This window comes from Carettochelys insculpta, chromosome 3 (assembly GCF_033958435.1).
Source record: "Carettochelys insculpta isolate YL-2023 chromosome 3, ASM3395843v1, whole genome shotgun sequence".
Classification (NCBI taxonomy): domain Eukaryota; kingdom Metazoa; phylum Chordata; order Testudines; family Carettochelyidae; genus Carettochelys; species Carettochelys insculpta.
This window is the reverse complement of record NC_134139.1, coordinates 204694642-204706687: the sequence shown is the minus strand read 5'-3', so window position 1 is coordinate 204706687 and position 12046 is coordinate 204694642. Positions and strand designations below refer to the sequence as shown.

Below are 12046 nucleotides of genomic sequence, written 5' to 3'. Positions count from 1 at the left end.
AGTCCAGCCCCCTATCCAAAACAAGACCAACCCCAATTAAATCATCCCAGCAAGAACTTTGTCGAGCCAGGACTTAAAAACCTCTAGGGATGGAGATTCCACCACATCTCTAGGTAACGCATTCCAGTGTTTTACCACCCTCCTCATGAAAAGCTTTTTCCTAATATCCAACATACAGCTCCAGCTTTGTAACTTGAGACCATTGCTTCTTGTTCTGCCATCAGTCACTTCTGAGAACAGGCTCTTTTCATCCTCTTGGAGCCCTCCTCTTCAGGAAGTTGAAGGCTTCTATCAAATCACCCCTCACTCTTCTCTTTGGAAAAACAAGTCGCGATTCTGTCAGCCTCTCCCCGTATGTCATGTGCTCCAGCCCCCTAATCATTCTGGTTGCCTGTAGCCAGACAGAACTCCCCACCCCTTTTTCTCTACTCCATCTTGTCTCTCCTGGGTGCTTCAGAGCACCAAAGGGTTAAAGAAACAGCTCAGCCCTGGAATGCCCGAGAGCACAGATGTGCTTATCTGAGGCACAGTCTTTTTGATGCTCCAGAGCTGCAACAAGAGACAATGGGCTAATAAACAGCTGGGCGTCGGACTGCCCTTGGCTAAGTACCATCAGTTGATTCACAAACGTCCCAGACAGAGGAAAAATCTCCGGCCCATAAAGAAAGAATGTCCTAAAATTATCTCCACCCCACAGGTGTGAACCAGCCTTGTGAGAACTAGTGTCTTGAGATGAGTTAATTCAATTGGCACCCTTTTAGATAAGGAAGAAGCGTATGTGACCCAATGGGTATAAAGAAGGGCCTGGCAGATCCCCTAATTGAGCTCCAATTACCTCTACCTGCCGGTCAGGAGGGTCTTTGCCTCCTGAGGTCCTTGTTATTTATTGCTTCTTCCCAAGGGATTGAGTGAAAATGCTGGCCATGCCATGTTGGTAATGCAGGGGTGAGAATAAGACCTGTTAAGTGTATTGCTTTCCTTTGTGTTCTTTGTGCACGTTCAATAATAGATCTATGAATTGTTACATGCTAGCTATTGACAACTAAAGAACAGAGTGTAAACCTTGTGATCTTTGCAACAAAGTATAAATCTTGTAAACTTGCAACACAATACATATCTTGTAATCTTGTAACAGTAAGAGTTAAGTCTCCTTAGTCAATAAATAAGTAACTGGTTAAGCTGTAACCTGACTCTCCCTGTTACTGTGAAGCCTAACACAAAACAAAGAACCCAGCTGCTTTTCAGCTGCAATTAGCCTGGTGATTGGTAAGAGAGTGCTAAGAGCTGAGTGCTGAGTCATGCTGCCTCCATGGAGCAGGCTCTCTGGGGCACCTGTCAGCCACCCTGGTTGCCCTCTGTGAAGGGACTTTTCCTGTCCTAGCAGTTAAAGACTCGGGTGTTGGGACCTTGGGGCATCTGTCAGCCTGCCCGGGCTGCCCGCTGCGAAGGGGCTGTCTGTCCTAGCAGTGAAAGACATAGATGAAAATAAGGGCATAGGTGGTATCTTACCTGACCATCGGATAACATTGCCCTCACATCCTCCCTAATGCATCCACGTCTTCTCTGTACTTGGGGAGGGGGTGGGTCCAGAACTGGACACACTACTCCACATCTGACCTCACCAGCGTCGAATACAGTAGAATAATAACTTCTGTAGATCTGCTGGAAATGTTCCTCCTAATGCACTCAATATGCCTTCTTGGCTACAAGGGCACACTGTTGGCTCATATCCAGCCTCTCATCCACTGTAATCCCCAGGTCCAACTTGCTCCCGATCAACTTTGTATGTTAGCAAGGTTTGCATGCAGAAAAGGCGCAAAGATCAAAACCATGCTAAAATAAATCCTCACCAGTGTTACCACCAAACATTTAAAAACCTGCTTCTGCCCCTTTTCTGCTTGTCAATAACTTTTTCAGTTCTATGCAGTGTGGGCAGTGGAACGGCACATCCCAACTCCAGTGCTCCAGGCAGGGAGTGGGCTGGGGGCTTGCCTCACCTGGCTCCACGTGTGCAGCAGCTCCATGCAGCTACTAAATGCCAGAGCAGCCAAGGACCCTGCACTCTGCCCCTGCCCCAAATGCCAGCTCTGCAGCTCCTCCTGGATGGGAACAGTGGCCAATGGAGCAGTGGCAGTGGCGCCTGCAGATGGTGCAGTGCACAGAGCTGCATGGCCCTGCTTCCATGTGGGAGGGGCTGCTGCTTTCAGGAGCCACTTCAGGTAAGTGCCACCTGGATTCTGCACCTGAGTTCCCCCATATCGTAACCCATTTTCCTCAAAACCCTTTGATCCCAGTCCAGTCTACCCTCCTGCTCCTCAAAACCCTGATCTGCTGCCCCACACCAGTCTGCACTCCCAGCTACAGTCTCACCCCACCCCACCCAGCAACACAAGTCCTGATCTTTCTTTTGCTCCCTGAATCCCTCCATCCCAACCCAGAGCACCCTCCTGCACCACAAACCACTAATTCCCAGTCCCAGAGGCTGCACTCTGAGCTGGTGCCTTCAGCCCCCCCATTGCAACCCAATCTCCTGCCCCACCTTGGAGCCCCCTACTGTCTTCCAATCTCCTTTGTTCCAGCCGAAAAACACCCTCTCACAGCCCGAGCTCCTCCTTTCTGGTCTCACCCTAGAGCTGAAGCCCTCATCTCCTCCTACACCACTGCTTTGTGAGCATTCATGGCCCTCCATACAATTTCCATACTGAGGTCTCACCCTCAGACCGAAATATTTGCCCACTCGTGGTCTAACTAGTCAAGAGAGAGAAAAGGTAGGACGGGTGAGCCAGAAAAGTACGAAGAGCTGAATGAATGTTGACAACCAACATGTTAGAAAAAAATCTATATGTGTTTGAAACATAGGAAACATATGATGTTCTTAGGGAAAGGATGTCTAGACCATTAGTCTAGGTCTTAGATGACAGAGTTTGAGTTCCCGCTCTGCCACAGACATTCTGTGTAACTTTGGATAAGATACTTAGCCTCTCTGTCCAACATCTGAAGAAGTGAGCATCTGAAGAAGTGAGTTAACTCACAAAAGCTCATGCTCTAAACTTTTCTGTTAGTCTATAAGGTGCCACAGGACCCTTCGTTGCTCTACAGATCCAGACTAACACGGCTACCCCTCTGATATCTGTCCAACAGTTCCCCATCTATACAATGGGGCTACTAGCAGCACCCTGCCTCAGGGGAGTTGTGAGCATAAACACTTTAATAATCCGTGAAGTCCTCAGACCAGCCTTGGGTTTCATAACACTAAACTTAAATTCTGCCCCTAACTTCTAAAAACCCAAATTCAACCCTTACATTAGGATTCTAAATTACTTGGCAGCTTCCTTAGATAAGTGCAAAAAACACTTGATGCCCTACTGCAGAGGATCTCTATTCTTTTTTCTGGAACCCCCTTTGAAAATATTTCAGGCTATGATGACCACCCACATACCATACTGCCCTGACTTCAGTGCTGCTGATGGCAGGATGGCTGCCTTCAGAGCTGGGCACCCAGCCAGCAAGCCCCACTTCTGTAACCCCTTTCCCCTCCGAATAATCTTGTGACCCCTTTATGGTTGGGCCTCCCAGTCCCAGTAATTCTAGCTACTTGGGTCAGGAACAAATGTTGAGTGCTTATCACAACAGATTAAGCTGTGCCACTTTCTGTTATTGTTAACAGGGATTTGGCATCTCACTCCCGCATGCAGTGCTGAAAAGCTATATCTGAAGGGAGTAAAGCTGTAACTATGTTAAAGGCGTTCCAAACAAGAAGATGGGAAATCCAGCAGGAACTATTTTTAGCTCCTGTTTATACTGTCATTTTTCTTATCAGTAGAAGATTATTTATACAGTTCCCAACCCACAAGCTTTTTGTTTATCATATTACTGAAGCTATTCGAAAAAGTTTCTATAAAAAGCAGCTTTTGTTTTTAGCACAGTGCTAGTTAATGTTCTGCTGGGCTTTGCTCCTTGTCAATCGTTTATTTTCTAGTCACCATTTCATAATTTCTTTTGCCTTTTAACTCTGCTCTCTTCTCACACTACAGAAGACTTCACTGTAGGCCCTCCTCATTTACTAGGCCATATCAGTTTTATTATTTGATCCCTTCATATGTTTCTGGTCATTAACCCTAAATAGCGGGTGTGTGGTTCAGACTGAAAGGCCTACTTTGCACTACCTTGACAACAGACTTCAACCTTCAGGAACAGCTGTTTTCTCTCCCCTTTCTTTTCCAACCATCCCCCTCACCAGCAGTGGAGAAATAAAACAGAAATGTCATACCTTGCGACTGCACATGCATATAAAAACAAACCTGTATGGTATATTTTTAGGTATGGTGCCTTTTGTACAAACTCGATCCCAAAACACTTTACAAATGATAAACAGGATTCCAGTAAGAGCTATTGGGAACAAGAATCAGAGCAAGACTGAGGCTGGCAGAAGTGGAGGAATTTGCAATTCAGTTCCAGGGCAGGACTGATACCGAATGTCATAGTTCAAGTGAAGTTTCAGGGTAAAGGGTAGAAGGTCAAGTCCAAAATGAGTCAGAGTTGTAGCAGTGAGTAGAAATGATTATGGCAACTAACCAGAAGATGCACGGTGTCATTGAGCAACATTCTGGAATGCCCTTTATAAGGTGGGGAGTTCATGAAGAACCATGAGGCTACTGCTTGTCAGACCGCTTGAGGTGGCACTTCCCATGGTCCATGTCCACAGCAAGTTATTGGATCATAAACTACTTACAGCATCCCACAGATGTCAGTAGCATAACTGCTCTACAGACCTGGGTTCTAGACATGTGGGGATCTTACAAACAACAGCAGTGGAGGTAAGATTAAACAAGGAAAAAAGATCTTCAGAGGAGAGTTTACGTGGGCTGGAAGGAGAGAGCAAAATAGTTCCAAATGGCAGGACATGAAGTGGCAAATACTTCTGTATCAAGAACAATAAAATTATGTGGAATAAAAAAAAGGGGGAGGGGCTATGGCTGGGAAGTGGAAGAAGATAGTCACACATCCTCAGTGGATGCAAATCAATTTACATCAGAAACTGAAGATCTAGTTCAAGGTCTGTGATTTCAAAATGGCATATACATTTCAGCAACCATGCAGCCAACCGGCACTCACTCGTGCTCCTCTCTAATAACCCGACTGTAGTATGCATTTTTAGGAGACATGGGGGAGTTAAAAGTTTAAACCTGTAATCCTGAAGCCATGTATTTCAGTAGAGCTGAAGGACAATGTCAAAGTCAACATTCTCTTTAAAAGACCTAACTGACTGACTGCACCTGCACCTTGAGGGAAGGGTTTATAGTGTGAAGTAGTATTTTAGGTCAACTTAGGATTCAAGCATGGCTCTAAAAATAAATAAATAAAACTGAGGTAGAGAAAGCTGGTACTCCTGATTCTGCCAGAAAATCTCTGTATGGCCTTGGTCAAGCCCCTTAAACCTCTCTGTAAAGTGAGACGTGTAAAAATTCATCCATGTTTGTGCAGTGCTTTGGAAAGACAGTGGCGTGTGAAGGTTTAAATAACTTTATTGGAGTCTGCTCATTCATCTCTAATGCAAATGGAGAAAAAGAAGGAAAGAGGACATTAATTTCCCCCTTTTGATACAGGTTAGAGTTAATATGGCCACTTTCTCACCCCTCCCATCCGCTTTTTACTATTATTTGCAGACTAGTGGACAAGCTCTCATAATCAGGCTGTGAAGTGTATCGATGCCAGCCTCAGATACATTTCCAGATATATGTCTGTGTATCTCCTTTTGCCAACACGTAATAGAGTAACTTCAGAATTAAAGAAAATTGATTTAGTTTTAAGATAGGAACTCTGAGCTTCTTGCAATGCTGTGAAATAAAATGTGCTAGCGCAAGCCACACTCACACGGTGATTCACTAGGGAAGTTCCATGATGTGCGGGGACAATGGGTCTTAAATCAAAGGCATACATTATCATGACTAAGCTGACAGATCTGTACTGCAATGCAGAAAGCTGAGCGATATGCCAACATCTGCACCAGCACACACAGGCAGCTAGAAACAGGACCCAAAATGAATAAAGGCTCTTCAAGCTCTTACCTGTTACCTGTGCAACAACTGCTTGGGAAATCCTCCGATTGGCAAGAAAGGCTTTGATTTCCTCCTTTATCACGCTACTGTCCCTCCTACCAAAACAAAACAAAAAAAACCGAGACAGACAGGCAAAAAGGTACCCTGAAGATGTAATATGGTTGTTTCCTTTGCTTAAGGGCGGAGGGGGTGTGGGGCGCCGCTGCCTTGGGGGAAAAAAAACCTAGTCAAAAATAGCTCGCCAGTGGACATTTCTTTTAATGAGTATCATGTTTGATCAAAGCACCCCAGCAGGCGGATGGATGACTCATAGCCTACATAATTCATATTAGGTGTAGGACTGCCATATGGAATGTACAAAGTTTCATTACATGGGGATGAATAAATCTCTCACATCCGCATTAAAACTCAGTCGTAAAATGAAGCACAGAAAATAAAAAGCTAGCAGAGGCTGCATGGTTAGCTACACAAATGAGGACATCAACAAGTCCTCTCAAACATTTCAAGGGGCTGAAGAAAGGAAAGGAGATTTTGCGACCTCCACCTGAGGAACCTCCTTTTCCCCACAAGCCTGGTGCATGGGTTCACCGAACGAAGGAATACGAGTTGTCATCACATGGCTAGTCTATCAGGAAGGATTATTTTTAAAAAGTGTGGTGAGATGGGTCAGAAGAGACCGAATAATTATGCTAAAAGGAAAAGAATGTACTGGTTTCATAGGGGCTGTAATACACAGTGAGTTTAAACTGCAGCAAACACATACCTGCTCCTGAGAAATGCAGAATCAGTTTTGTTGGGCTTTTAAAACCAGGTAGGGTTTATTCTTGGGTTACTTTTTTTTTTTTGGCTTTTCCTGAGCGGGGTTCAGCAACCTAAGTTGTAATGTGAATGGCCTTGAGCTTGGAACGTGCGAATGAAACACAAATATTGTGGGTTCGTCACCTCTTCTACTCCAACCCCCGCCCCTCACACAAGAAAATGGGATACTTCAGCTTTGACAAGCAACTGAGCACTATCGGGACATCATGCTGATGAACCCTCAATCCAAGAACAGGTGGATTTCAACAAAAGGACTGTCTGCCCTGACCTGCCAACAGAGGAATGGGGGTGGATGAGTGAGGGAGGAAAGGAGGCAACTGCCCCAGGGCCTGGTGAGTCTGGTGGCCTCCCAGCATCTGCCTACTGCTGCACTCATTTCTTTCAGATTCCCCATTATGCTGCACCATGCCACTCCGTCATGTTCTTCCCGCTCATTTGTGAGCCTCTGGGCTTCCAGCCACCATACCCTGTCTCGGTCCCTTCTTAAAACTCATGTCCTGGAGAGATCAGTGAGCCCTAGTCCAATATGTGCCAAGGACACTTGAGAAAACATAAACACTCCCAAACAACAACAAATAACTAATAAAATACAAAAAATCTCACCCCAAAACAGAATTTAAGAGAGGCATGCTAAATTTCCCCACCTCTTGATGAGACAGTTTTCTCTCTCTCACTTTACACACTATTAAGAGAATGGATTCTAAATTTGGGAGTAACAACCTCCCTAACCTCTCCCATATTACTGAGAGAGATAATCTGCCTAACAATTAGGACACCAACAGGAAGAAAGAGGACCGCTGATTTTGACTGTAAGCTTCCCATACACGAGACCTGGTTTTTCATAAATATTTTTGAGTGTTGCCATTCTTGGGAGATGCAAACAGAGGTCGTCCTGCCCCAAGGAGCTTACGATCTAAAAGGCAGGTAAGATATAATATATTGCAAGTCCTCAAGGAAGGCATTAACAGAGCCATTTCTCTTCCCTCCCTCCCCGTACAGCATTGGGAAAGAGAAGGCACTGGACTGACATGAGCCAGTTGCGGACGGAGAACCTCATGGGGCAGGAGGCTATTCCAAGGCATGTGAATGTGACAAGGATGGAAAGAGGACATTGAGATAAAGGATCTGTGACATAGCATAGGACAAATTGGCATACGGCTTTGAAGGGAAGAGCAGGCAATGGGGGACAAATAAAGGGATAATCATCTAAGGCACCCCTCATCCTCTTACCACAAAAGTAGACCCCAAGAGGTGATTGTTTTCTGAGAGGGCTCATTTGACTGACTTCCTGAACCTTCTATAAGTTTTACTAACCTCATCAGTTCTTCCACTTTGTCATCAACATCCAAGTCCTCTTCAGAGGCTTCAAAACTGTACGACCTTTGAGCTAAGCTGTTTGCAAGTGGATAGCGAGTGGGTGACATCTTCCCATTGAACGCCGACAACCTCTCGTTACTCTCCCTCCCGTTCTGATTAGTAGTGCAAGGCTGTGGGGAGGTGTCGTAACTGTTGCTAGGCGATGGGGACATCCCAGAATGCTGGGTCTGTGTGGAAGCTGTGGCTGTAGAGGAGGAGGCTGGGACGTTGTTGGTACTGTTGCCATAGGAACCACCTCCATAGCTTGACCGTCTTCCAAACTTGTCACTATGCTCTTGATCGAGACGGTCCAAGGTTTCCAAGGCATGGAGGATTTCGTGTCTGGTCATCCCAGTACGTCTCAGGCGCTGAAGCAGGTCTATCTGCTCTATAGTAAATCTGGGTTCATCTGTGTAGTGAGACATGGTTTCCAGCAGACTAAAAATAAGGTGAAATGTGAAAGCAAACAGTTTAGTGCAACAGCTCACTATGGAGCATGTACAGCACATCAGGCACGGTACTTAAGAGAAGCCAAAAGGCCCGATTCTGGTCTCATTTAAAACCACCCTAACTTGTGTAAGGGAGAGTAGAAGCTGCTCCAAAGGATGGAATCCCTCACCCCATAGACTCGGTGGCAAAGCTCCCATTAACATACTCCAGAATGACCAGGGGGAACAGCAAACATGCATACCACAACAGGCCCAGAAAGCCATTGAGCAGCCTCCAGCTGGGCAGCACAACCTCTGCTGCCCTGTCCTGGCCTAGCCCCAGGGTGCAACACCCACGGCTGTTTCCACCCTCTGCCCTTCCCCCACATACCTTCCAGCTCCCTGCTTTGACTGCTGAACCCTCACCCCATGCCCTAAATCCTGCACCCTCCACTCCCCCACCTCTTGCCCTCAAGGTCCCAACAATACCCGGTAAATCTTCTAGTATATAATGCAGGGAATATCCTTCCCCAGAGTCCATTCAGTTTGTCCTTCTGTGACCAGAATCTTACAACGTGTTCTAGAATAGAGGCTGCCCAATGGTTTGTCTATACAACAAAACATAGATGTGTTCTTATCTCAGACTTGCTAATTTGAGTTAAGAGTAGCAGTGAAACCATAGAAACTCCCAATGTTAACTTGAGTTCAATCCCAAACATTAACTCAAGATACCAACCTGAGTTGCCGTGTCTTCATTGATATTTTAACTGGAGTCAGCTACTGAAGGTTAACTAACCCAGCTTAAGAAAACACACTTAGATTATGTTTACACTTAAACCGCTACAGCGGCACACTACAGTGACATGAGGGTCCTCTGGCCATTATTTCAACCTAGTCTTGAATACAGCAGCGGATAATTGTGCTTGACTGTGTTGCTCAAGAAGGTAGATTTTTCATATCACTGAGTGACATAACTGGGTTGAGCTACAATTTGTTTTAATGTAGATCTGGCCTAACTACTGTATCACGTACCTACTGACTTTTGGGTTCACAGTTTACACATTTATTTAGGCCATGATCCTACAATGCATTACACCCACATAGACCTTCAGAAACTTCCTGGGACCCTAGCACTACTGGGACCTTGATGTGCTCTTTAGGCCTACTCCCAGATGTTTCAGGATGGCAATGACCCCAAACACTGGGGTAAAATGTGTGGCAATTTTCCATAATACATCCTCATCTAAGTGGATTTAATTCATAATCTTCTATTTATTTTTGGACTGTATTTTCCTCCCTTTAGTCTGACCTCCAATTTCTGACTGGAGGCAGGGTGTAGTTCTAATTGGATAGATGGGGAGCAGGCTCAAATTAGAAACTTAGGGTACATCTACCTTTTGAGTAGAGGAACTTGTGCTAGTTCTGCTCAAGGTAGCACACTATGAACAACAGTGTAAGGAGGGTAGCATAGGTGACAATTGGGCAAGCCACCCAAGTAGGTGTCACTGGGCCCCTCTCTGGGTATGTATTCAGGTATCTAGACTAGACATTGCCTGTGCTCCCTTAGATGCAGTGATCTTTTCAGAGCACTAGGTCAAGGAGAGTTAGAGCGAGTACACTGAGGATGTGTTTACGCCTTCCTGCTCCAGCTTGAGAACACATAGCTCACACTGATGGAGCTAGCACAGTTAAAGGAGACATGTAGATGCAGCCACACAAGTGATGGGAGGGGCTAGACACCCTAAGCACAAACCCTTCCGAGATGCCAGGCCCACACTCCGCACACGGCCAGCCACTCTTGTTACACTTCTACTTTCAGCTCCCTAGCTTAAATCAAAGCTTGCACAGATACACGGTTATCACTTCCGGCTCCAATGCAGACACAGCAGAACACTGGCACTAAGCCAGGCAAGAGAGACATTTGCCATAGCCTGCAAGGAGCCTATTTGTGTTTGGTTTAAAAGGTTATCCCTTTCTAGCTCACCATCACTTCTCAAAAAGGACTGTCAACAATTCTCGGGTGAACACCCAGCTGGGGAAGATAAGCCTCAGCCCTGCCCCTTCTGCCTGAGGCTCCTCCCCTTGTGCAACCTCACTCTCCTTCCCTCCACACATGGAGCCTAGACAAGACTGGCCTCGTAAGGCAGCAGTGAGCCCCCTTCCATAGTAACTGCCCCCAGCCTCTGAACACCCCCAGACCTTTTAGCCTCCCCCTCCACACAAGTAGCACAGCTGGAGGGCTGGGCAGCTGTGCCATGGCTGCAGCTCTCCCAGGCAGCATAGCAAACACTCCACAGCCCTAGTCCTCCTGAGTAGCTATGCTGCAACCCCAGTAAGCCAGAGCATGGGCAGTTGTGGGAAACCAATGCCTTCCCTTGCTTATGTTATCCATCACCCACAACAATTAATCAAGTTGGCTAGTTAACAGCATTTAACACATGCTCATGTGCTGTAAATCATGAGTAAGACACTCCGACACCATCAAATTGGCTTGAAGGCTAAAGGAGTTATTTTTGATTGGTTGATTTTTTACAAATCATACATGTAAAAGACTTATTTGCCTTGCAGATTTTGCATGGTAGGTCACATTTTAAAGATCTTCTATTCAGCCAGTAGGATTACTCACATATCCAAATACAAGAGCTGGGATGTCAAACAAACAAACAAACATAAAGGCTATGTGTACACATGTCCCTTCCTTTTGGAAGGGGCATGTAAATGAAGCGGGTCAAAAATGCTAATGAGATGCTGATATGACTATTCCACATCTCATTTGCACAATGGCAGCCACCCAGTGCGTCAAAAGTGCTGCTTTCGAATTGCAAACTAGCTATGTAGATAGATTTCCTTTCGAAGTGCCAGGTGGCTGCCATTATGCAAATGAGGCACTGACTATTCTCATCAATGCCTCATTAGCATTTTCAACCTGCTTCATTTACATGCCCCTTCCAAAAGGGGGGGGGCATGTGTAGACACAGCCATAAAGTGAGAACCACAGTAAAAGTCCCAAGAGTTGGCAACGCTAACATATGTTTGACATTACCAAGCATCAATGGCATTTTGAACAATAACTATGTTAAGTGATTAGGTAGTATAGTTATTTTAACAAGTTCTCAGTTACTTTCTAGTTCTTCATACCTCCTTTTTTACATTCCTTGTTAAAGGCCAATTACAAAGCAGTTAAGCAAACCAGACACTTTAGAATAATTAATTTCATCCATCTCGTTAATTAATGGACTTTCTTGAGTACTTTATCCCCACGTATTCGTAAAGGCCCTTTATTCTCCTTAACCTTTTGGCTAACATTAATTCAATTTGCTTCCTTAAGAGCCCTATTTTTCCTGACACATTTAACATACTACGAAAGGATCAGCAAGCAAAATT

General features: G+C 45.4%; 1 protein-coding gene across 4 annotated transcripts in view; it reads right to left on the bottom strand.

The window, feature by feature from the left end:
• HMBOX1 (homeobox containing 1) overlaps window positions 1-12046 on the bottom strand; it is a 181199-nt gene that overhangs the window by 65066 nt on the left and 104087 nt on the right. For all 4 annotated transcript variants that reach the window (XM_074991467.1, XM_074991468.1, XM_074991469.1 and 1 more), the window contains exons 3-4: window positions 8193-8672; window positions 6069-6154 (exon numbers count right to left, since the gene is read on the bottom strand). In XM_074991467.1, the coding sequence (XP_074847568.1) occupies window positions 6069-6154; window positions 8193-8672 (566 nt within the window). The remainder of the gene's footprint in view (window positions 1-6068; window positions 6155-8192; window positions 8673-12046) is intronic.